This window comes from Meira miltonrushii (genome assembly GCF_003144205.1).
Source record: "Meira miltonrushii strain MCA 3882 unplaced genomic scaffold FA14scaffold_4, whole genome shotgun sequence".
Lineage (NCBI taxonomy): Eukaryota > Fungi > Basidiomycota > Exobasidiomycetes > Exobasidiales > Brachybasidiaceae > Meira > Meira miltonrushii.
Window position 1 is genome coordinate 582962 of NW_020289946.1, and position 23606 is coordinate 606567.

The 23606-nt window shown below is 41.6% G+C and overlaps 12 protein-coding genes across 12 annotated transcripts; 5 read left to right on the forward strand and 7 right to left on the reverse strand.

Annotated features, from left to right (window-relative positions):
- Positions 1 to 136: 136 nt before the first annotated feature.
- Positions 137 to 1812, forward strand: FA14DRAFT_185668 (alpha/beta-hydrolase; the record flags this gene model as incomplete). The annotated part of the gene is made up of 3 exons (XM_025501469.1): positions 137 to 141; positions 205 to 1672; positions 1738 to 1812. The coding sequence occupies 3 exons, from the start codon at positions 137 to 139 to the stop codon at positions 1810 to 1812; spliced, it is 1548 nt and encodes a 515-aa protein (XP_025352956.1).
- FA14DRAFT_161997 (putative purine permease) lies at positions 1789 to 3782 on the reverse strand. Its single transcript, XM_025499379.1, has one exon. The coding sequence runs from the start codon at positions 3770 to 3772 to the stop codon at positions 1946 to 1948; it is 1827 nt and encodes a 608-aa protein (XP_025352957.1). The 5' UTR covers positions 3773 to 3782; the 3' UTR covers positions 1789 to 1945.
- A 417-nt stretch (positions 3783 to 4199) lies between these two features.
- Positions 4200 to 5183, reverse strand: FA14DRAFT_161998 (glutathione S-transferase). Its single transcript, XM_025499380.1, has 2 exons — positions 4937 to 5183; positions 4200 to 4871 (listed from the first exon to the last, which is right to left on the reverse strand). Exons 1-2 carry the CDS (start codon positions 5067 to 5069, stop codon positions 4327 to 4329), a joined length of 678 nt encoding a protein of 225 aa, XP_025352958.1. The 5' UTR covers positions 5070 to 5183; the 3' UTR covers positions 4200 to 4326.
- A 565-nt stretch (positions 5184 to 5748) lies between these two features.
- FA14DRAFT_181338 (uncharacterized protein) lies at positions 5749 to 6216 on the forward strand (the record flags this gene model as incomplete). The annotated part of the gene is made up of 1 exon (XM_025501086.1): positions 5749 to 6216. The coding sequence occupies one exon, from the start codon at positions 5749 to 5751 to the stop codon at positions 6214 to 6216; it is 468 nt and encodes a 155-aa protein (XP_025352959.1).
- Positions 6217 to 6313: 97 nt separating this feature from the next.
- Positions 6314 to 7933, reverse strand: FA14DRAFT_126304 (uncharacterized protein; the record flags this gene model as incomplete). The annotated part of the gene is made up of 1 exon (XM_025496737.1): positions 6314 to 7933. The coding sequence occupies one exon, from the start codon at positions 7931 to 7933 to the stop codon at positions 6314 to 6316; it is 1620 nt and encodes a 539-aa protein (XP_025352960.1).
- Positions 7934 to 9201: 1268 nt separating this feature from the next.
- Positions 9202 to 11062, forward strand: FA14DRAFT_185671 (mannosyltransferase-like protein; the record flags this gene model as incomplete). Its single annotated transcript, XM_025501470.1, has 4 exons — positions 9202 to 9419; positions 9490 to 9650; positions 9718 to 9882; positions 9947 to 11062. 4 exons carry the CDS (start codon positions 9202 to 9204, stop codon positions 10897 to 10899), a joined length of 1497 nt encoding a protein of 498 aa, XP_025352961.1. The 3' UTR covers positions 10900 to 11062.
- On the reverse strand, positions 10821 to 12728 carry FA14DRAFT_174357 (uncharacterized protein). The gene is made up of 3 exons (XM_025500534.1): positions 12492 to 12728; positions 11230 to 12431; positions 10821 to 11161 (listed from the first exon to the last, which is right to left on the reverse strand). Exons 1-3 carry the CDS (start codon positions 12588 to 12590, stop codon positions 11005 to 11007), a joined length of 1458 nt encoding a protein of 485 aa, XP_025352962.1. The 5' UTR covers positions 12591 to 12728; the 3' UTR covers positions 10821 to 11004.
- A 294-nt stretch (positions 12729 to 13022) lies between these two features.
- Positions 13023 to 14711, forward strand: FA14DRAFT_76429 (uncharacterized protein). Its single transcript, XM_025502843.1, has 2 exons — positions 13023 to 13809; positions 13872 to 14711. Exons 1-2 carry the CDS (start codon positions 13105 to 13107, stop codon positions 14679 to 14681), a joined length of 1515 nt encoding a protein of 504 aa, XP_025352963.1. The 5' UTR covers positions 13023 to 13104; the 3' UTR covers positions 14682 to 14711.
- Positions 14712 to 15907, reverse strand: FA14DRAFT_76430 (Aldo/keto reductase). Its single transcript, XM_025502844.1, has one exon. The coding sequence runs from the start codon at positions 15717 to 15719 to the stop codon at positions 14742 to 14744; it is 978 nt and encodes a 325-aa protein (XP_025352964.1). The 5' UTR covers positions 15720 to 15907; the 3' UTR covers positions 14712 to 14741.
- Positions 15908 to 16273: 366 nt separating this feature from the next.
- Positions 16274 to 19164, forward strand: FA14DRAFT_76544 (alpha/beta-hydrolase). The gene has a single exon (XM_025502846.1). The coding sequence runs from the start codon at positions 16517 to 16519 to the stop codon at positions 18905 to 18907; it is 2391 nt and encodes a 796-aa protein (XP_025352965.1). The 5' UTR covers positions 16274 to 16516; the 3' UTR covers positions 18908 to 19164.
- Positions 18999 to 20828, reverse strand: FA14DRAFT_76539 (glycoside hydrolase/deacetylase). Its single transcript, XM_025502845.1, has 2 exons — positions 19303 to 20828; positions 18999 to 19212 (listed from the first exon to the last, which is right to left on the reverse strand). The coding sequence occupies exons 1-2, from the start codon at positions 20732 to 20734 to the stop codon at positions 19091 to 19093; spliced, it is 1554 nt and encodes a 517-aa protein (XP_025352966.1). The 5' UTR covers positions 20735 to 20828; the 3' UTR covers positions 18999 to 19090.
- Positions 20829 to 21567: 739 nt separating this feature from the next.
- FA14DRAFT_125765 (MFS general substrate transporter) lies at positions 21568 to 22935 on the reverse strand (the record flags this gene model as incomplete). Its single annotated transcript, XM_025496718.1, has 1 exon — positions 21568 to 22935. The coding sequence occupies one exon, from the start codon at positions 22933 to 22935 to the stop codon at positions 21568 to 21570; it is 1368 nt and encodes a 455-aa protein (XP_025352967.1).
- Positions 22936 to 23606: the final 671 nt, after the last annotated feature.

Consider the following 23606-nt stretch of genomic DNA (forward strand, 5'->3'; position numbering starts at 1 on the left):
GAGATTTGATGACCACAGATGTTGGTATAAGATGGTTCTCTTTTAAAAGCATCCTCCATCGCCAAGTCTCTCCGAGAATCTCTATGAAGCACACTTTTGGATTTTTTCTCTCTTCTTCAATCTTCCTTGCTAGATCATGGGGTCAGTGGTTTTCATTATTCGAATAGCAATCATTCTGCTTTGTTTATCAAACATTTCATGTAGATCAGCGCAGCATACTAAACCATCCAAAAAACGCTGGAATGGTTCTCATTGGCAAAAATTCCCAACTCGTCCAACTCCAATTCGACCGCCCCGCTTACCAAACCTTCAGGAAAAGCCGATCTACTCAAGACAGACGGTGAATAAACACTTGCCTCCTGGAGTTGAACCATCAGCAGGCTGTACAGCCTGCAAATCAAGCCTACAATTTACCAATAAAGAAGCCAAAAAGTACGAAGTTGGTACAAATATTCCCGGTTTACCTTTTAAAACAAAACAATCATGGGCGGGTAATATAGCTATGCCAGATACGCCAACGACAAAAAATGCATCCTTACATTTTTGGCTTTGGGGTAAAGATGATTTTCGTCCTGGGGATGATTTGATCATTTGGATGAACGGTGGACCGGGCTGTTCAAGTCTGGTTGGTCTGGGACAAGAAATTGGTCCGTTCATTTTTCCGCCTGGTGAAGATCAAGCTCGGCCTAATGCTTATTCATGGACGATTGCAGCAAATGTTCTCTTTATTTCGCAACCTGTCGGAGTAGCGTTCACAACAGGAACAACAAACAACACAAATGAAGATCAGATAAGTCAGCAATTTGTCACCTGGCTATTCCACTTTTTTGCCGTTTTTCCCAATTTACGGTTCAACAGAATATGGATTGCTGGAGAGAGCTATGTTGGTCGCTATGCAGCTTATTTTCTGGATGCGTACCGTAGAAATCCTGCCGGAAAATATCTCCAAGGAATTAAGGGCGGAATTTTATTTTCACCAGTGGTTTCCGACCTCACGGTGCAATTGGATGCAGTTACGTATGAGTTCGCTAAACTCAATAAAAACATCTTGAGGTTCAAAGAAGAAGATCTAAAGATTGTCAAAAACGAATCTGACACTTGTCATTTGACAAATTTCACATACAATTATCTGACCTACCCACCTCAATCAAGATTACCCGACCCGAACCCAGAATGTTTGACGTTTGACTTATACCTCGAATTGGCAAGACAGCATAATTCGCATTTCAACATGTATAATATCGAGGAACCGAATATGGGATTACCCGGGCAACCAACCGCTTTGGAAAAATTTTTCAATCGAACAGATGTTCAAGATTATATCCATGCTCCTCGTCAAAATTTCAAGATTTGTAAGCAAGTTTTCGCCGATGAAAATTATGACGAATCAGAACCACCAGATCGATCGCCTTCTTTTCAAAAATCAATACTTGCTCTAATGGTTGAGTATAGTACGAATTTTACTATTATGTCCGGTTTACTTGATGGATTGGTGATGAGTAGAGGACTTGAATTGGCTTTGCAAAATCTCACATGGGGAGGAGAACAAGGCTTTAATTATCCGCCAAGCGGTAGGGTACCTTTATGCGATATGGAAGGAAACAAGAGAGCGTTTGCAACGTTTAGTGAGCGTAAATTACGCTATGTAGCGGTACCTGATGCTGGACATATGGTGAGTGTGGAAGCGTCTCAGTGATGATGATTTGTTACTGATCTTGTCTATCTTACCTCTCTCAGATACCAATGGATGAGCCTTCTTTATCACTCAACGCTGCATTATCGATGCTTGGACGTGGAAGTCTGTTTTGTTGAATCGAAGATTAACTTTGGAGTACATTTTCGGATTATTTCTCTTTTTAAGCAGGCATGTGTAATATGCAATTTGAAGCTACATGAATGACGTGCAAATAGTACTATACAGGTGTGTGTGTGAAGGGCAGTGCAATCAATACTTGGTATTTTCATCAAACTGTTGAGGTTGATCGAGGCTTTCGCTAGGAGTCATTCTTGATTTATCCTCTTCTTCTCTTTGAGGTGCTTCTACATGATCTTCTGATGATAGCCGACCTTCTTCAATGTTGGAAGGTGTTGAAACAAAGCCAGACTCTTCAGGCAGTACGGCATTGAGCGAGATACCGACTATAGCAGCAATCAGATAAGGCTCTTCGACCACTAACACAACAGCTTGAATTAATCCTTTGAGACCTTGATTGTTTCCCGAATAAGTGAAGAAATAATCAAACCAAGTAGGAACGCATAAAGAAGCCAAACCTAAGGACATTCCACAAGTGGCAATAAAACGAGCACGTCTATCCCACTTTGCGTATGCCATTACACGAATTCCAGAAACGGCAACTGATCCAAAAAGAAAGGTAGAAAAGCCGCCTAAAACAGAAGGAGGTAAAGCGACAAAGATTGCAGCGAATTTTGCCACAATTCCCATGATGAACAAAAAGATTGCACAAACGTAACCTGCATTGCGAGATGCATTTCTGGTGATTGCAATCACACCTGCATTTTGTGCGAATGTGGTCAAAGGAGAAATCATTGCTAACGGTGCAAGTGAAGCGGAAAGTGCATCAGCAGCCAAACCGCCTTGAATTCTTGATTCAAATTGTTCTCCTTCGATTGGTAATTGTGAAACATCGGAAGCTGCGGTCACATTGGCAACCGTTTCTGCACAAATGACTGACCAAGCAGCCAGCATTGGCAGAACCAGCTGACCCCGTAAAGAGAGCGGGAACGTTTTGACCCATAAAAAGGTAAAAGCAGGCGCAGAATCAATCGTCGATTTGTCAAAGTATCCAAGTGCACCGGCAATAATCATTCCAACAATCAAACCAATGAAAACCGAAGCAGATTTGATGAAAGGGCTTCCAAAGAGTTCACAAATGATAATTGTGATAAAAGCAGAAAATCCTAATCCGATCAAAGGAGCTGATCCCCAAAGATGTTTTGTGACTGGAGCATTGTTCGAAGGACATAACATCGAATGGTCACTCATACAAGGACCAGAACCGCCTGCCCAATTTGTTATTCCACTTTTGACGAGTGAAGCACCGATCAAGAATAACATCATTCCAACGATCAATGGTGGAAACAGTCTTCTGATAAGCTTTGGCGGAATGAATGCTAGACCGATAAAGAATAAACCAGTTAAAGAAGCTGTTCCTAATATTGCTCCGAATTCTTTTGGACAAGGTAGCTTTGTACCGTCTGCAGCAGTTGGACAGATACCAGATGCATATGCTTGCGAGAGATATGCTAATGCCACATTCACGAAAGCGAAAGAAGTTCCAGTCACGTTTAAGATCCCGGTGCCTATAAAGTATCTCGATTTGAGTAATTGAAAACGTGATATCTGTAGGATCGTTCCTAACCCACACCATATCAACGAAGCAGAAACGATGTATTGAACATCATCCTCGTTCAAATTTGCCCCACTGGATCCTCCAATCAGTAGAGGAGGCGTTACCACACCGCCCACCATTGCCAGAGCATGCTGAAAGCCTAAGATAAGAAGTAGAAAGTAGGGTATCCGATCGTGAACTCCATAGAATGGCAATTCCCTTTTTGTTTTTGTTACAAATGGGATTGTGGGTATGAGTAAAGTAGCATAATCATGATCTCCAATCCATGCATCTTTTGAAATTAGACTTTTTGCGAATCGTTTTGCTTTTTGTTTGATTGAACGACTTTTTGGAATGTGGCCTAAGTCATTATTGCCATTATAGCTTTGAATGCTTGTCTCTCCTTCCGTTTTTGTTGTCATCTTTTCGATACCGAGTTCATCAACTGAAAGTGTTGATGGTGGTTCCCGACCGAATCATTGGAATATAGATTTGATTGAAAGAGTGCTTTATATATGATTGAATTTCTCTCTCCTTGTACGCGTAGTAAAAGATAAGCCCCGCCACGATAAAGAGATAGCGCAGCGCATCCTTCCCGCCCGAGTACGCGAAAGAGTAACAGAGTGCACAACAATCAAACAACCCTTATCAAGAAGGAACGGAAATTGCTAAACCGAACAAGGAAAAAGATAAAGAAAAGGTGGGGTAATCACAATAGACATCACAGAATAGAGGCCTGCTTGGGACCTTGCATGTTATAAAAGAACAGATCAGGAAAAAAAGGACGAAACTTTAATGGGATGTGGCAGAACGGCAGATTTAGTGGCTTTCACTACACTCAGGAGAGCAATCCTTCCTAGACTAAAACATTCATTGATTATGAAACAAAGATTCACTTAAGTACAACGATAATGTCTGTCTCCCTAATTATAATCCACAGTTGATTTGATTAGTAAGAAGCCCGTAACTTCAACGATTACTTGGGCAACTTCTTGTCGGCTGCTTGAACTTGTGGATCTGCCTCGATGTTCTTGAGCCATGCATTAACTTGATTGTAAGGACTCAAATCAACCTTACCAAAGCCAGCGATACGAACCCAAGTAAAGAATGAAATGTCGGCAATGGACAATCGATCGGTTGCAATATATTTACTGCCTTTCTTTTGTTGCAATTCGAGTTGTTGTTCCATAACTTTGTAAAGGCGGTGTGTTTCACCTTCAAAACGGGTGAATACACTCTTGCATGGCTTTTCACCGTAGGTTGGTTCCCAGTAGTGATGGGCATAGTTAACATTACCCTGAACAGGTCCGAGACCACTCAATTGGAAAGTGAGCCATTGCATAACAACCGTCTTCTCGGCAACATCTTTACCGAAGAATTTGCCTTCTTTGTCGTATTGTTCAACCAAATAATAAAGGATTGCTCCACTTTCCCAAACGGTGAAATCGTTCTTGCTATGATCAACCAAAGCTGGAACACGTCCGTTAGGGTTAATCTTTAAGAAATTTTCACTCTTGACACCTACGAGAACAATCACCGGCATTAGCACAAGAATCTTCATTTCATTAGAATCAATCAATACTCACCTCTCTTTGGATCGTCACCGAAGTCTAAATCGATCACATCGAAGTCCAAACCGAGCTTTTCCAACAAGATTGCTGGCTTGAGAGGGTTTGGACCTGGTCCCTTGTGAGTATAAAGTGTGAATTGAGCTGGCATTTTCGTATAAAGATTGGTTTTTCAAAAAAGCTTACTTTTTGAAGAACACTTGGAAGTATTGAGTAGAGAAAGAATAAATGCAATGCTGTTTATATAACATGAAGTAGCAGAACAAATAACTGTGTGGGTACCTGGGAGAGGACTCCACATACCCAAGAATAGCATTGTACATGAAGAGCGTATTTCTTCTAGAAGACAGTTCAGCATGCTTCCTTCGTAGTAAAGAGATGGAATCATGCTTTCCCTCCAAAAGTGCCTTAAGAAGCTCTATTATTCTTGCCACTTCAAGAGCATGAAATCAATTAAAGCAAAAGCCGTTGCCGGTCATAAGGAAGAACGCTAGCATGCGCTCGCACGTACCGTTGTTGTTCTTAAACCCGATCGGTGTTGTGTTAAAGCCGTTGGATCAGTCAAACATGAGCATGCTTGAGTATGATTTTATCCACGTCTATAAACTTGTTGGAATTTTTGTACATGCATGCTTCATGTTCACACACTTGCCTATCGTGCAGATGTGGATGCCAGCGTCAACTGTACGACAATTACTCGCCTACGGATGACCCATCGCACCAAAAGCGAAGCCATCTCTCTTGATCATTATCCTGCTGGTGGGTAAAGAAAAGAATGTGATCTCATCGAATAGAAGAAGATTTTATCGATAACATGGCACTTAACAAACATGCGAGCATTTCTGGAGCGCCTCTTCAAAAGTCACTCCGATAAAGAAACAGGACCACCTTCGCAAAAGGATAAAGATATCCAACAAATCCGTCAACGATTCCAAGATCAGATTCAAGAGGGAGTCAGATTTCAAGGTAAAGAAAAGTACGAAATTCAAATCGCAAAGTCTGAAGGTGAACATGTAAGAGATCTTATGGCTAAAGCTTATAGCCAATACGGCGGTATCGTAATGCTTGACGCTGGGATAACCAGCGAGACAATCTTAAGTGGTGGAAATGGTTTGCAAGCTTTACTGAAAAGGCACCAGATTTGTCGTGGTTTAGATGTATATTTAGAGGATTCGGTAGGTGTAGTGGTAAGACTTAATGAACAGGAAGAGAGGAATCTTATACGCCAACGGGCAACAGCAAAGGGATATACGTTCTCAATGACAATCTCTTACTTGGGGCAGAGGGAGAAAGCATGAAGACATAGAGCATAAAGTGGTCAGTCCAGCCAAAAGATTGGCCAATGCATCACTTCTGGATAAGGTACAAGGCATAATGATTAATAGGCGTCTATGTTTACAATCTGCTTGACAAGATCTCTGATTGAACGGGAACTGGTGCTTTCTCTGTATTTCTACTCACTTTTGCAAGTCTTCCAAAACCATCTTTATGTTCCCACTCCGCCTTACTCAAAACACCGTATAACCAAACACTACCGTCCAAATCACCCAAGCATGCAAATCGATCTCTAGTAGAAAAAGGAGTGATCATATGCGTATTGATCGCTTTCACTTTTGCCGATTCACATTCTCCTGATAAAGCTGCACCTTTAAAATTTACCTGTCCAAAGCCCAAAGCACGCCAATCCGTCAAGCCACAAAAACGTCCGTTTGGCGTACAAAAGAAAGGCATCTTTCCGTCAGATTTTGCTTTTGCTTGTTTTGCATCAGGTCCATGAACCCTTTTCCAAGAAAAATGATGAAGATTAAATGCGAAAAGATCACGCAAATTATCGGAAGAAGTTTGTTGAACGATATCTTGATGAATTTGAGAGGCTAATTCAGCCAAAGGCATTTTTACCAATTCACCTGCTGGCATTCCGGTAAGCGGTAAAGCAACTGCACATCCTCCCAAAGCATGTGAAAAGTCTAGATTAATTCCAGTCACCTTTTTGCCTCTTGCATTGGCAATCGTGATTGGTGTTAAGCTCTTGGAAGGGTCGTTTGTTGCGGCGATATTTTTGACAATAAAGGCTAGAACGATATCCGATCGGCTGACGAAATGATTTGGAGGATTTGCAGGAGAGCTTTGAAGGTACTCATTCGCCTCCTTTTGTAGTTGACTGACGTATGTTCCGGGCAGGTGAATGTATTTGGCTTGCATGGATTTCTCCGGTCTACCGAACTGCAAATCGTACAACATATTCGCCATCAGTTTCACTTTATCTCTCAATCCCAATAAACGGTAGCGTAAAGGAAGATTTGGCTTTGCATTCACATCGATAGAGGCAAAATTATCTCTCAAAATTGCTGGTTGAGGAGGCGGCTGAACACCTCGAATGACATCAGTCCATGCTGTAAAGATATTCTTGATGCAAAATCCGTCTCCAATGATATGTGCAAAAGAGAGACTGATCATAGTTGCATCACTAAACAGAGTTGCTTGAGCAGTGAAGATAGGTCTATCCGACTTTATCAATTCATCAAATGTTCTGATAGCATTATGTGATGTCATATCTTGTTCTTCTTGGCTAGAAGGGGAATCGCAAATGAAAGGTGTTTCACTCAAGTCTCCCTGTAAACGATCAGCGCCTCCTGGCCAATAAGATTGAAGCGAACGATTACTGCAATCGATTGAAAGGAATTGTCTTTGATTCTTTGGTAAAAATGCTTCTAGAGGAGAATGTTCTTTGAGAACGTCTTCTTTAGGTATATGATATGCTAATCCACTCTGTGCTTCTTTGCATTCCCGTACCTGGGCTGATAGGAAAGGCCATGCTTCGACTAATTGATACCAAGCCTCTTTTATGTGTGTCAAGTCTAATTGTTTATCGAATAGGAAGGTGATACGAGTTTGAATGTCAATATTACCAGTAGTAGCATCCAGTACTGGAATTGGCACGATATCGAAATGATCTTGGTGACGACCTCCCCTCAATCTTGTCCGAGAAATCGTTTCAGTATTTATTACACCCATGCTTGAAAAATCTTTATGGTTGTGGTAGAGGGGAAGCTGAAGAAAGGTTCACTAAATAAATACAAACTCAAAAATTTCGATCTTTTCGGTTCCTGGCCGATTGTACTGCTTCTATCGAAAGTAGTGTGTGCTACATACACCCTATTTTACACCGGATACAGAACACAAATCCAAAAAGTAATCAAGCTCCTCGGACCTGACTAATATCTTTCCGCTTCTTTCCAGAATTTGTTGCTCGATAATGTTTTTGATATGCAACGTTGCTTGTTTATGTCACAACGGATGTTCGGAAAACTAGACAAGATACGCTTATCTCTAGCGCAAATTATGAAAAGAATCGAACAAACAATAGATGGAAAAGACTTTAGTTGTGCGGATAAGGATTAGGGTTCTTTTATCGGAGATTTATGTTTTGCATTACCGGTACAACCCTATCTCTAGCGTGAGACTGAAACAAATTGCTTTAAAATAATGATGAAGGCGTAATAGACAGAAATGCAATGTGATTATGCATGTATGACAATGGTTTGCAGTACAAACAAATGATCAAGTTTATCTTTTCTGGCCGAGTGGCGTAATATCAGTCGCCGAGGCTTCCAACGGACGTTTTCTATTTTTATTCGGTTCATCCAATTCAAATCTCGTACGGATCACAATCTTTAAAAATCACGCTAACAGAAATTTAATTTTCATTGTGACATCTGTTTTATATGGTAACGGCACTGTTTCACTCTCCAACGGTTCCGATTCAATAACGATTAGCGTATCTTTAATCATAGCCGAGTTTTCACAATCACGATTACAACTCTGCCAAGGATAAGGTTGTCATTATTGTGTGATCGTACTGTACATACCATGTCAACGTAATATGCATGTATCAATCTTTCCGAAGAATTCCCGCACTTATACTTGCATTCATTGACACATCAACAAAAAATGTCAATCGAGTCGAAAAAAAAATGAAAACTTCCTTATCAAGGGTTGAGGTTTTCAGTTATGTCTAATTGTCTGAGTTTTAATAGAGATCACATGGTAGCATGTTTGTGATCTTGTGAAATGCATGTAGTATCAACAAGGTGCTAAACAGTATTGTCCATTATTTAGCCGGAAGACTCGGAAGTTTAATTTCTTTGACTTGTCAGTTCGGCATTTCTCCCTGCAATTTTAGACTTCTTTTTTCAACTTTAAATAGAGTTCTCAAAAGTTATATACTGAATGATAATACCTGACAATGATTCTTTTACCATCATCACTCCATTCTATCAAAAATGCATTTTGCATTCCTAACCATCCCTTCTAGCGGAGAATTTAACGTTCAGCTCGCAACTGCCAATGAGCTAGTCAAATCTGGAAATAAGGTCACTTTCCTCAGCGGAAAAGAATTAGGCAAACATGTCGATAATCTTCGGAAATCCCAATCTGATCCGATCTCTGCACATTTGGTCAACTTTATCCCTCTTGGTCAACATAAATCAGTAACAGATTTGTGAGTACGGATATGAAGTCGAATGTCAAGGGAAACGAATACTCAAATCGAATCTCTACCCTACCCGCAGCTCACCAACTGTCAGAAATCGACTATCTCAAATGCGAAGGAAGCCTGGCGATATTCGAAGTCTTCAAGCTTGCATCGATATTGGCTTTCCATCTTGGGAAGATTTTCACGCTACCGCAATTGACGTTTCTGAAGTATTGCAGATTTTGGATCCTGATATGGGTTAGTGTACAAATTAGGCGGAACAGGATAAGAGATACTGATAATTCCCTCTTTTCCCCCTTTATAGTCGTCGTTGATGCTCTATCACCGGCCATGATCACTGGAGTTCGCCTTACCGGTCGTGCATTTTATCTCACTATCCCATGCTCACCCGGATTAACGGCATCAAGCAATCTAACTTCTCCACATGCTGCTAGTGAGAAAAGGGATGGGTTGAGTAGTGTTCTAGAAAGTGAGTTGCACTTTAATTGTGCTGGTATTGAAGGGCCATCTGACATTCATATGTTTCATCACAGGCTCATATTTACGCATGCGAGACTACTTATATTGCATTCAAAAACCTTCTTACTTGAGCAAATCTAGAAAGCTTCAACAACAGCTTTCACTTAAATCATTCGGACTCCGTCAAAATGTAACGCTTTTACCACCATACTGGAAAGATGCAAATTGCCTGGGAGGAATCCATTTCAATGTACCCGGATTGAATGATTGTCCTCAACAACCTTCTTCGGTAACATTTGTCGGAGCAGGAATATCACCTTTAGAGCCTAAGCTGGACAATCTGTTGACTCAAACAAGAACTGATACAGAGCAATGGCTCGATGATGCATATGCCTCGGATCAATCTGTCGTTTTTGTAAATATGGGCAGTATGTTCGTCTGGTCAAAGAAAGAATTTCAACAAATGATCTCAGCGTTCGAGATTGTACGCAATCACTATCAAGGGTCTGTACGATTCTTGTTCAAAGCAAGTTTAAAGGATGGCCAATCCGCAAATGCACTGACGGAAAAGCAGAGTGAGTATATCAGACTCTCAGGTTGGATCGAAGATCAAAATGCCGTTTATCAACATCCTGCTTTGAAAGTCTTTCTCCATCATGGAGGTGGCAATTCATTTAATGAGGCAGTATTTTTTGGAATTCCTCAACTAATCATTGGGCAATGGCTTGATCATCACGAATATGGTTTTCTAGTGGAAAGATATGGAATGGGCCTACGATGCAAGAAAGCACCTTTGATTGATTCACGTTCGGTTTCAGCTTGCTTGATCAAAATGTTAGGACCCGAATGGAAATCTATGAAACAATCAAGCGTTCAATGGTCAATACGTTCTCAATTAGCAGGCGGTCCAAAGACGGCTGCCAAGCTGTTAATTATGAACACAAAGAGACCATCAATTTCATCCGTTTCATCTGGACTTTCAACGCCACTGACACTTTTGGGAGATATGGAGAAGAGTAATCTATAGAATACACTTTTTTCCACACATATAATCATCAAATCGAATCTTTAATATTGTACATCTTTATACATACTTACTTGGTATCTTTAATTTGGGAATGAATGTCATCTACTACAAACGAGCACTATCTTGAACTTCGACCTGTAAACCACGTATAATATCTCCGACCGTTCTTAAGACCTTGTCAACTAGTGCAACTTCGAAGAACTTTTCATCAGAGATTGTGGCGATGCGTAATGACGCATGAACAGAGTAAAGGGCAAAGCAGCTGATAGAAATGATCAAAGGTCAGCTACATACTATCCAGTAAAATGCGTCTCAGTACACCTAACTCACACTGTAGGATCCGTGTTCCTTCCGAAATGATTATAGTCAACGATCTTGATTTGGTTAGCACCGTTTTGGTGCCCATACGAGATCGGCATAGGACCTTGTGATGTCAATACTGCATTGCTCTTCTCTATTTGAGTCTCTTGAGTTCCAGCTGACGGGCTGCTTTTTAGCATTTGCGCTATTTCCGAAGCATATGCCATTGAATGAGGTGATTTGAGAAATTCATCTTGTTCTTTCGCTATGATCTTAGCAAATTTCAAGATTACTGTGCTATCCGCCTTTTCAAAATCTTGAGCTTTTGTTGGAATCCATATTGCGCTAGGAACGATAGCCATGGATACGACTGGCTCTCCTGTTTGACCTTCGCATGGAAGATATCTTGACGCATGTGTGCTAAAGTTCAGCGTACATCCTTTAAATCCTCGATTTTGCCCCGGAAAAAGCTTATGCGTTGCACACAAGATCGAAGCAAATACTGCAGTAGTTGGTGAGATCCCCATTCGTTTTATACCAGAAAGGATCCGTTTTGATTCATATTTGTCAAATTGTACCAGTAAATTTTGCATCAAGCTTCTTCGATTCGCAAAGGAACGGTGTACGGGAATCCCAAGTTTAGGCGTTTGCTCAGAATTTGCTATCGTCTGCCTTTTTCTTAGTTCTTCGGATATATCATCAGGTGAAGGCTTATACTTTTTCTTATATGCATCTTCAAGACTTCCAGGAAGACGCGAAGCGAGTAATTTGAGATCTTCAGGCTCAAACGTAGCATCTATACCCTTCTCGAACTCCTCCTCAGCCAGCAGCTTGGCAAAGGTATCCATCACCCGTACACTGTAATGTCCGGTGAGAGCATGTGAAGTATGCAAAACCAAACCAGCTTGTCCTTGTTTCGGACCAAGAACCAAGTATGTCTTACATACCCGATTGGGCGTTTTTAGAGGTTCTTGTGCCACTCTTCTACCAAAATTGTTTACGCTGTCTGATGTTGAGATATGGACCGTCTGTGTTGATAGCTTTAGCCATTCTTTCGCTTCTTTGCTGTTCTGAAGCGCTTTACAAGATGCTTTTTCGAGTTGCTCCGCGGCATATTCGATTCCTAGGAGGGGATATTGTCGCCTCAATGCCAAATAAGCAGGACCAAAACGTGTCCTCAGTCGATCGTGAGGTATATTGGTGTCAAGAGTGACTGTGAAAATCAATTGATACTATCGTGATTATCCGTTAGTCTTCGCTTCAAATCTTTCAAAAGTTAGTTAAGCACTCACATTTCCTCCTTGATGTTGCTCAGTAGCATTGATCAGGAATTCGGCTCCCTTGAGATCACGCTGTAAGGTGTTGTCGTTGATCACTTGCCACTCCGACATCTTCAAGTTGCGTCGATAGAAGACTTTGAGGATGATGTGTTTATAGCTACAAATTTTTGATGAACGAATACATAAATATACAACGCTCCGTACTTTCGCATACACATGCAGATGTCAATGAAATCACATCACCGGAAAACATCCGGTTCGATTTCCGAATGAACAAAACGATTTGTTCTTTTTCTTATCTTTAAAACAATTGTTTCGTATATGCACAATTCCATGCAAGTTTAGCGTAAGTTTTAAGTATGTCTGCATGGTGTGTGTATTGATGCATGAAAGTCGTTGATTGATTTCAGTTTCATAAGGAGAATTATGACAACCGTTAGCGTAAAAAATGAAACGAAACTTGAGTTGCATATGCAGAATACAAGCAATCCAAACAGATCGTGCATGTTGCAATATAATATTATTTAAACGTTCTCGGGTTCAGAAGATATGAAATTGCAAGAGAGAGAGGATAAAGCAGATATGACTTCTTTCAACCTCCTTGCCATCATCTATAATACGCAATATGGACTCTTATCTATGGAAGGAAGTACAGCCAAATGTTTTTCAAAGGCCTTGCACAGGTCAAGAGCATTCTGCAAGCTTTAATCAAAATATAGCTGATGGTCATACAGAACTTTCCCTTGCGATGAAATTTGATGTGAATATCGATAATGAAGAGGAATTGAACGAAAGGATACGCTTAGCATGGAAAGCATCACGTGTACGACATCCAGAGATCGCATTAGAGCTATCGACTGATATGAGTACACCTCAAATGATGATTTATAGACTTTTGGAAGATGAGGAACAGATAAATAAATGGATGAAGGATACTCTGGTGATCTGCGACAAAATAGAAGATTGCGATAAAGTGACTGCAGTGACGTACAATCGTCGTCTGCCGACACCGGGCAAACAATCTATGCTTTATTTCATTCCCGCAAACAAACAACGTGATCCACAATCAAAGCATTGTATCGTTTGGAACGTTTCACACGCAATCACAGACGCTTTCAGTATCATTGCATTCATGAACGACCTAGTGGAAGAAGTTGTGCTTGCTAAGCCAGGATCGCAGCATCGATTCAATGATAAGCCACGGTATGCACTTCAAAGATTACCCGCAAGTCTTGTTGGAACGTATTTGACTAAATTTCAGCCTTCAAAAGAGGATGAAGAAGAAAGCATAAGCTCAGCACGAGAGCAAGTGGCATTATACGAGAAAAAGGTGAGTTAATTTATCTTGAATCTTAGAAGAACGTCTCCTGATATTTACCTCTCTTTCTTTAGCTGCCTTTTTCTGTTGCAATGAAGCCAAGAAGTGACCATGCATCAAACACCCACTCAACTCATTGTCTATTTGACAAATTCAGTAAGGCAGAATCAAGAAGGATTATTGCAAATCTCAAAATGCAAAAGATGAGCGTTACATTTGCAGCAGCTGCAGCCACGATTCTAGCAGTGACTGATTTATACGGGACCGGTAAGGAACAAGGTGCATTATTAGGAATGACAAGAAATGCACGTAGATGGTTAAACACACAAGGTGCTGATGGAGGTGCAGCGATTCCAATGGCGACTGATGTGGTGTTTCTTTGGATTCCTTTCGATGACAATGTTCGAAGCGGATCAAATGTGAGCCGTGTGTTGTCACTTGCTAGACGTATTCGTCAAGAACTTGCACCTCATTTACGTGGTCCACACTATATGGCATCTATGCAACTGATGTGCAACGAGTATGTTGATACTCTACGTAAATCACTACCTGTCTCAAAGCAAGATGAATCATTGGTCAAAGAAAACGACGTTCCTGCATCACCTCCTGGTTTCTCACCTCAAGGCGTGCTAGAGTTGAACAAGACGTGGGAGAATGACGGGATAAAGGTCATTCGAAGTGAGTTCCATCATACAGGAAGACAAGTGAACGCATCACCTTGGATTGGGATGTTCTCGTTGGACGAACAATTGAATATCTCAATCGGTTTTGACGAGAAATATTATGAGCCACACATCATTGCAGACTTTTTTGCCAGATACAAGGCAAAACTGCTCGATCTTGCAGAGCTCAAAGACGCAGACCAGCCCCAATCAAGACTATGAGTAAATCAATCAATAATGTATGGCATTGTGCGACGTAGTAACATATTCAATATAATAGCATCATCCCCATAGCAATGCTTCGGCAGCCTTGTTTGCACGACCGCCAGAAACGTGGGCCGCAGGCACGAGCTCATTCAACTCTTTTATCTGTTCAGTTGACAAGGAAATCAGACTTGAATTCTCGTGAACTCTTTCAATTTTTGTTGCTCCTGGAATTGGGATCATTTTACCCGTCTTGTCCGGATTAGAAAACATCCAAGCAATAGCAACTTGAGCTGGTGTTGCACCGATTCGTTGAGCAAAATTTCTGATTTTCTCCGCTAAAGCGACATTCTTTTCCAGATTTTCACCTTGGAATCGATCAAACACCAATCTGCGATCACCTTTTGGAATATCATTGATGCTCTTTACTGCACCGGCCAAGAAACCACGTCCTAAAGGTGAATATGCGAGGATTGAAATGTCAAGATCTTTTGTTGCTTTACCAACGCCATTTTCAAGGATATCCTGTGTGAACATTGAAAATTCAACTTCTACTGCACTCAAAGGCTGAACAGCATGTGCTTTACGAATGGTTTCTTCTCCAACTTCCGATAAGAAGACACCTTTGATCTGACCTTCTTTAATTAAGGCTTTGAATGCTTCCATAGTTTCTTCGATTGATACGTTTTTATCACGTCTAGCTGGACCAAAATAATCGACAGCTTTTGATGATCCCAAGATTGTTTGACAGTTATGCAATGATTTACGAACACCATCTGCACTTGAATCCGTACTGAATGTTTTAATATTAAAACATCCTTTGACATAAATTGAAACCTTTTTTGCATCTTCTGGATAACGATCAAAGTATCTTCTTAATAAATGAATACCAGCATTAGGGTTCTCTTTTGGCCCATAAAATTCAGCCGTTGACCAATGAACAGCGCCCATCTTTATTGCTTCTCGCATTGCTGTGAATGCTGTTTCATCATCCACTTGATCATCCCTCCAAGTCATTCCCATAAGACCATAACCGATTGTATTGTTTGAAGTCATCTTGTATTAGTTGTTTGTTGAAGTGATGGTGTAATGGTTGGTAAGAGCATCTTGCAAGTCTCTATTTATATACCCTTTCATCAACTGCATCATTCTGTTGTCATATGACGTACCCCAAACACAAGAAACGGATTTAAATAGCCTTCAACGGTTATGTCAGCGGAGATACTACACAAAATTTGCTTAACACCTTCTTACTAAGCAAAGTGTTTTCTATATCCGCTTGCCCAAGTCTTATACCCGCGGGCTAATTAAGGTGAAGCTGCATATACTCAGCACTACTTGTTGCCAACATTCCATTCTCATTTAGCAAGATAAAAATGATGTTGAAGGCGTGGACAAGGCTGCCAATCATGAAATAGACTCATCTCAGTCTAAGATGAGAAGAATTCCGACATAATGATCGGGTTATAGCGCTTACACGAGATGGTAGGAACGAGCGCCAAAAATCACCGGAAATGCCATATAATACGCAATAAAGAATCAACAAGCTCTCTGACATTGCATCCCTCTGACAAATTTGGCATTCTGTATTCCTAACACTACAATCTTCCACTTGATCCCACCGAACTTCGCAAGAGAATAAAAGGGGGGCGGACCAATATATGAAAAAGCGGTCCGGGCAGGGCCGCATAAGGCGTCATTAAATGCAGTGTTAACTGGGCTGTGGGAAGGTATTGGTCATGCAAAAATTCTGATTGGACGATTGAAATGGGCTCAAAACGATCACTAGGACCCACTCTGAGATCTTCTCTTGATCACATTTGAGCCCACGCAATAACCAGTCTTTTGGAGCAATGGGTAACCTTCTTGCAAAGCGATCAGCAAGTGAAGTACATGGCCCTCCTGGAGTTCCTACCGAGCACAGCCAAAACGCTTGTCAGAAGGACGAAAATGGCATGACTTCAATGCAACTTCCATGCTATCCCAAACCGCCAAGTCATGGAGGTGCAACTGATACGATCAATGGTATTGTCATCGAAGATCCTTGGCGTGCATTGGAAGTGATGGAGAGTGAAGAAACCAAGAACTTCATCAAAGAGCAAAATGAGTTATCGCATTCGTACTTGCATTCATCATCACGCAAATCATTCGAGGAAATCGTACATTCTACAATCAATCATCCTCGATCATCTTGTCCAGAATTGCAAGGCGATGGATTCTACTACTGGAAGTACAATCCAGGCGAAGCTGCTCGTGACATCATGGTACGATCGCGAACGTTGGAGTTGAGCTTTGGCAAAGGACCTACGGATAAGAATGGCCCGGAGCTATTTTTTGATCCGAGCAAAATACCCAATACATCTCTGTATAGCTATTCATGGAGCCCAAGTGGACGCTATTTCTGTGCAATTCTACAAGAGTCTGGTTCGGATTGGCAAACGATTCGTACAATTGATACGAGAACGATTAAGTTTGTTGATAGTACGCTATACAAATCGAAATTCGTCTTTGGAGCATGTTGGGTGCAAGATTTTGGCTTTATCTACAAAAGGATGTTGAACGTACCGCTAGATGTCCATGACGAGAATGCGGATGGTCAATTCGGTTTATTCTACCATACACTCAACACACCACAAACACAAGATGTCAATATCTGGAAAGGCACTGGAGCAGAAGCGCAATTGCTTACTGTTGAAAGACCATATCTGTGCACTGCAGATCCAAAAGGATGCAACCAAAGAAGAAGTTGGCTTTTTTTTGATGTGTATCGTAACACAAATCCAGAATGTGAGGCATTCTTGATTGAACTTCCAGAAATATCCTCTAAAATGCCTGTCATCATTCCGGAAGATTTGCAGAAACTATGCTTTTCCGAACGTAGATGGATTTCACGTGGTTATGGAGGTGAAACAAAGTACATCGGAACATTGTCCGATGATCGACTTTTATTTTTGTCAACGTCAGATGGGTGTAGTATTGGACGTGTTATATCCGTTTCTTCTGAGTCATTCGATCAAACATCTGCTGATGGACAGCTCTCGGTTGATCTATTGGTGCCTGTACATCAAGAAGGGTATGTACTTCAAAAAGCTCGCTTGGTCGGCGATAGCCTTTTGGTGCTCGTATACCTCCGTCATGTTTGCGCTTTGGTTACTTTTGTTGATGCCCGAACAGGTGAACAACTCGCATACTCGGACTTTGAAAGCGGTGTATCAGAGGCAGGCCTCTTACCTGATGATGAGAAAGACTCAATCATCCCAAAGTACTCTTCTATCAAAGCCGTATTAGCACGTTCTGACTCCGACGACTTCTTTATGAGTGTGGAAACCTGGATAGAGCCACCATTTGTCCTACGTGGATCATTTGACAGAAAGAGCCGCAAAATTCACCTTCGAAAAGCTATCAAGGCAAATAAAGGACGCAATATACCTGTTGATGTGGTTTGCAAACAAGTCTTTTATCCCAGCCATGATGGTATTCAGATACCAATGTTCTTATGTCATAGCCGATCGTTGGACCTATCAAAGCCTCACAAGACGCTCTTGCACGCTTATGGAGGTTTTGCTGTTCCTATGCTTCCTCATTACGAACCGTGGTTCATGGCTTTTGTTCATCGGTTGGACGGTATCTTGGCTGTAGCATGTATCCGAGGTGGAGGAGAGTATGGTAGAAATTGGCATCAAGCAGCAATAGGTCTACAAAAGACAAACTCTTTCGAGGATTATGCCAGTGCAGCACGATATTTGCATCGTGAAAGTCTCTCTAAACCATCTTCAACAGCAACTTTTGGAACATCTAATGGTGGCACTCTGGTGATGGCGACTGTGAATCGTAATCCTGAATTGTTTCAAGCATGTATGGCAGATGTAGGCATTGCTGATCTCATCCGATTTCCACTCTTTACCATTGGACGAATTTGGCAATCGGAATACGGTTCTCCAACGGATCCAAAGATGACGCAATTCCTTCACGGAATTTCCCCTTTGCACAATATTGATCCAAAAGATGTACATCCGTATCCCGCTTTGCTGGTCACAACAGCTGACAACGATACCAGAGTCATTCCCGGCCATTCTCTCAAATACTTAGCGGAAGTGCAAACGAAGAAAGCACACAATCTTAATCCATTCCTAGGTCGTATTTACATTGGAGCTGGTCATGAAGCCAATAGCAGATCGACGAAAGAGAGAATCGAAGAAGCTCTCGATCGACTTACGTTCTGCTCATTGATGTTGCGAGAATGATGATGGTTACGATAAGAGCTAATCAATCATTTCACGAACAGACAATTTTCAAGGGTGTATTAATGCTATTTTAAAGGTATTGTACGTTAGAGAAGTAGAAATATATGCTCTGCATGTAATGATGTGTATTGGAAAGGGTTATAAAGTTCATTGGTGATAAGAATTTAGAATATCTAAATCTGCTCAAAGGAAAATAAAGAGTGCACCGCACATTCCCGCGATCGACATGGTAAATAAGGCAAAGATGGAAGGTAGTGAGAATGATCCCATGGCACTGCTCTTTGCGTTGTTGTTTGCGGCCAAACCTCCTCCTGAATTGGACGATCCTCCTGAAGAGGCGCCACTTGATGATTGTGGGTTGTTGCCTGCTCCGTTTGATGCGGTTTGCATTGTACCTCCTTCGCCGCTCATTGTGCCTTGTGGAACGATTGAACCGCTTGTTGCAACTTTCATGTTTGAAGCAGGCAATCCTTTAGCATTAACGTTTCCACTTGTATATTCTGCAAAGTCTGGGTATGTGATGGCTTCTGGGTATGGGTTTGTGATGTTCAAGCAAGCGGTCAAAGGAACAACATTCTTCCATGCTTTCTTGACGGCAGGGTATTGTTCAATTGTCATGTTCATTGCTGCATCTTCAAGTTCATGTTCCAAAACGATAACACCACCTGTTGCAGCAGCAGGTTGAGTTGCCATTGAAATGATACTCGAGTAGGTTTGTTGAAGCGATGCAGTTGGAATTGGACCGTAAGGTTGAACGTTCCAATCGTTTGTGTCAACGTTCCACATCATAGTACGCAATCCCAAACCTTGTGCAATACCACGGATACGGTCATCGACATCACCGTAAGGAGGTCTCCAGCATGTGACTGTGATTCCCATAACATACTTGATGGCTTTGATTGTGTACCATAATTCGGCAAATGCTTGATCGGTGGTGAGAGCGGTCATATACTTGTGCGACCAAGTGTGAGCGCAGATGTGGTGACCGTCAACGATTCCTCTTTGGGCTTCTAATGGCCAATCGATAACATTCGATCCAATATACATCAAGGATGCTTTTTGGTTGTTCTCCTTCCACATATCATAAAGAGCATTGTGCGTGCAATTAGGACCGTCATCGAATGTGTAGCCCCAGGTCATAGGTTCGTCACATGTTACGATGTCTGGCAACAAACCTTGATGTTTTGGAGTTGTGCATTGTTTATCAGTCCACCAACAATCAGGATCTTGCCCCAATGGGTAAGAGCCGTCAAGACCTGCTCCCGATAAAGAAGCTGGTTGCGTGCCGCGGACGCCAATGTCGGATGGAATCAAACCTGAAGCGTTGATTGTCTTCATAAATCCGATTGCTTCAGTATCACTTGGAAGCAAATCAGCAACATCCCAAACTGTTGGGAACATGTTTTTGATCGTTGCAATAGCGGGTAAATTGTATGGAGTGCATTCAACTTTTGCATTATTGATACCAGCAGATTGTTCTTCGGTACTTCCGTGTTGAGCTGCATCCCCGGGGTCGTTGTTTGAAGTTGTAGCTCCGAATCCACTTTGTCTCTTTTGCAAAAGAGGTAATGAAAGACCGTCTATCTTTGCAGCTCTTGCTACGTTTTCTGAAATTTGATCGGACAAGGCACGTTTTGATGTTCTGTGGCTATGTGCGTGGGAAGATCTTCTGATAACGTTGTACTCTTTGATTCTATCCGTTGTCTTTCCTACACGAGGGATCAAGTTTTCATGGGAAGGAATACCTTTACCAATGTTGGCTTGAACATCCTCTGACACCAATAAGCACCATAAGATAGTCGCGAGGGGTAATGCGAGAAGCTTCATGGTGACGATTATTTTGTTGGTGTTGGATAAGTTAAAAGGTGGTGTAAATGATGTGGTAAAAGGTAAAGAAGGATAAATATCAATAAATTTGAATTTAAATAAGGTATGCAATTTTTAGAAACACCGACGAGTGATTGTGCATTACACAGTTGATCAAGGGGACAATCGTACATAAAGACAAAAAAGAGCAGCATGCCAGTGCGTCATTCTGTCAGGATGAATGAAAATCATTATGACAACGGGCTGGATCGCAAAGTGGCAATTTCCCATTATTGTGGGAATGTGCCCCTCATAATCCCCTATCCGAAGGGAAAAAAAGAAGGATTTCTATTTGGTTTTCCATGCTTCTGTGCCTGTTGATAGCACTTTTTCCTTTGCCGTACGTGCCGAAAATGACAATCCTTCCCGCCGGCGAACGCATTAGTGCAGTAAATCAGTCTAAGGGTTAAATGTTTTACGCCGCGTCGTGCAGTTGTCGTTCGACAGTCAAAAATAAGGCGGGGGCGGGTACGGTGCCCTGCTTAAAGAATACCACCACGGGTTCAATCTATCATACGTTCGTTGCCCTTTTTCCCCACCGTTTATTTCTGGTATATATATGGCCGATTTGCCGATTAAATACACATGATCGCAAGTCTCGCAGTTCCGTATGCAATAATATAAAAATATATACCATAAACATAGGGGCATTCCGATTAAAGGCGAGTAGACAACTTTAAATAGATTCCCAGATTCTTGGGTGAATTAACATATTTTCAATCAGGAAGAAGCCAGGAGGATACATACATGGGCATGTCATTTATCCGAGGTATATTGACACAATAAGTTTGCATTTAGGCTTTTGCCAAGAAATTCCGTTGATACGTCAATCTAGCCAAATAATATAATATGCCCGCAGCTAATAATATTGTACCGGTAAACCACATCATCGGGTGGAAATCTTCAGGTGTGGTAAGTAGATCGGGATGTGATCCAAGTCGATTTCGAAGCAGTCTTCCGGCGATTGGCGGTCCACCTAAGCTACCGAAAGAGCTAAATTGACAAAGGATAGCAATATACGGACCCATCAATCGAAGCTTGGGTTCCGGCACGAGTGGAATGATAGCTGGACTTTGCATCGAAACACTTGCTCCGCTAAACCAACCATAAAAGATGACCCAAACAAAGATGCCGGCATTACTCTTTACGCCTTGCCATGCGAAAGCTAGCATTGAACTGATAAACACGGTAAGCAAAAGAGTGTTTCCATGTCCAAATTTATCCGATAAACTTCCCATCACGAAACGACCAAAGAATGTGGCAGCATTAAGGACAGCTGAAACGTAAAAGGCCGTATACGAAGAAGCTCCGATTGCTTGTGCATAAACAGAAGCATAAAAGTATGGAATATAAATTCCAAAAAAGTGCAAAAGCAAGGCGAAAGCAAAGGTTACCACGCCTACGCTCTTGACGGCCATCATGAGGGGTGTATGGAAAGAGCTCAATTTGACAGCTTTATTTCTTGGTACGTTAGATCGAATCAGTGCGATTGCTGTACCCATCGTTGCTAATTGAATAAAACCAATCGCTCTCATCGTCCAAGGATATCCGACACCATCGTGATTGATCATCTGATTCACCATTACTGGCCATATGACCCCGCCAACCGATGAACCTCCTAGGGCTATTCCCACGGCCAAGCCACGCTTTTTGCTAAACCATTGGTTTGGTAATCCAACGATTGGTAAAAACGTTAAACCGATTCCTATTCCCGTACAAACGCCATGAGACAATAAAAATTGATAATATTTCTTGGAGATACTTGCCATCATTACACCAAAAACGGTAAAGAACGTTCCGATTGCTAAAGTGCAATGAGGTCCAACATGAGCATTCAAGATCACACTTGGTATGGCCATTCCTGTAATACACCAAAGTTGAAAAGAACCTATCCAACTAATATCGTCCGAACTTCTACCGGGTAAAACGGATTCATAATAAGCTTGAAAAACACCAAAACCAGTAACGAATCCAAAAGATGCTAAGAATGCTAAGAAGCAACCCAAAACAGTCAACCAAGCAGTTGTGCCGCCATCCGGAACAGGGTTTGGGGTTGGTGTAGCTTTAGGAGTCGGATCTTCACCTGCTGGCTGTTCATGTGTTATCTTTTCGTCTCTGGAGGATGTCAAGGTAAGTTCTCCTTCTTTTCCTGTTTCCGCCATCATCACTTCGCTGGTTACAGGTTCAAGGTGATCATCCGTTTCACTTTGATCTCTTGAGGAGGATGTCATTTCTAGAAAGGTGCCATGTGGATGGTGAATAGAAAGGAAGCCTGGCAAAAAAGCGATTGATAGCTTTCAAGTTTAGATCGTATCCGCATCTCAATGTACCGTTCTTTTGCCTTTCTCATCTGTATGTATAATCGCCGATTGCCTTTCCCGCAAATCTTAATTGACAAAGAACACATGCAGACAGAATTTAGCGTATCCCATTCCATTTTCACCCACGTTTGAAACGTCAGCATATCTATGCACAACCGCTGCGCTGCTCTACTTTGTAGTACATCATATTATTATTAAAAATAACCTCAATGGATTCGAACATCTTCTCTTGAATGTATGACATATTCAATGACTCCCTTCCGGCTTCTATCGAAGATCTCTCATAAAGGCTCATAGAGAGCATTCGTGTGGCAAACGATGTAATCTTGACAATTTAGTGTGGGCGTAAAACCGTTGGCGTAAAATAGTGGTACGCTAAAAGTGATGATGCATCGGATAGAACATAAACCTACTGTTCTAGTGCTTTTACAACGATTCTACACTAATGACAACCGGTTAATCTTACCGAACAGGCACCAAGACAAAGATAAAGATGCAATTTATAGCATTAC

What these genes read in the sequence shown, in the direction of transcription:
- FA14DRAFT_161997 (XM_025499379.1), bottom strand. Translation starts at nt 3,772, where the DNA reads ATGACAACAAAAACGGAAGGAGAGACAAGCATTCAAAGCTATAATGGC.
- FA14DRAFT_76429 (XM_025502843.1), top strand. Translation starts at nt 13,105, where the DNA reads ATGGACTCTTATCTATGGAAGGAAGTACAGCCAAATGTTTTTCAAAGG. An exon ending in TGGCATTATACGAGAAAAAG is followed by an intron (nt 13,810 to 13,871) that starts GTGAGTTAATTT and finishes CTCTTTCTTTAG; the next exon opens with CTGCCTTTTTCTGTTGCAAT.
- FA14DRAFT_174357 (XM_025500534.1), bottom strand. Translation starts at nt 12,590, where the DNA reads ATGTCGGAGTGGCAAGTGATCAACGACAACACCTTACAGCGTGATCTC. An exon ending in AGCAACATCAAGGAGGAAAT is followed by an intron (nt 12,432 to 12,491) that starts GTGAGTGCTTAA and finishes TAATCACGATAG; the next exon opens with TATCAATTGATTTTCACAGT. An exon ending in AGGAACACGGATCCTACAGT is followed by an intron (nt 11,162 to 11,229) that starts GTGAGTTAGGTG and finishes CATTTCTATCAG; the next exon opens with CTGCTTTGCCCTTTACTCTG.
- FA14DRAFT_76539 (XM_025502845.1), bottom strand. Translation starts at nt 20,734, where the DNA reads ATGAAGCTTCTCGCATTACCCCTCGCGACTATCTTATGGTGCTTATTG. An exon ending in CACAATGAGCGGCGAAGGAG is followed by an intron (nt 19,213 to 19,302) that starts GTACAATGCAAA and finishes ATTCAGGAGGAG; the next exon opens with GTTTGGCCGCAAACAACAAC.
- FA14DRAFT_76544 (XM_025502846.1), top strand. Translation starts at nt 16,517, where the DNA reads ATGGGTAACCTTCTTGCAAAGCGATCAGCAAGTGAAGTACATGGCCCT.
- FA14DRAFT_161998 (XM_025499380.1), bottom strand. Translation starts at nt 5,069, where the DNA reads ATGCCAGCTCAATTCACACTTTATACTCACAAGGGACCAGGTCCAAAC. An exon ending in CGGTGACGATCCAAAGAGAG is followed by an intron (nt 4,872 to 4,936) that starts GTGAGTATTGAT and finishes TTGTTCTCGTAG; the next exon opens with GTGTCAAGAGTGAAAATTTC.
- FA14DRAFT_76430 (XM_025502844.1), bottom strand. Translation starts at nt 15,719, where the DNA reads ATGACTTCAAACAATACAATCGGTTATGGTCTTATGGGAATGACTTGG.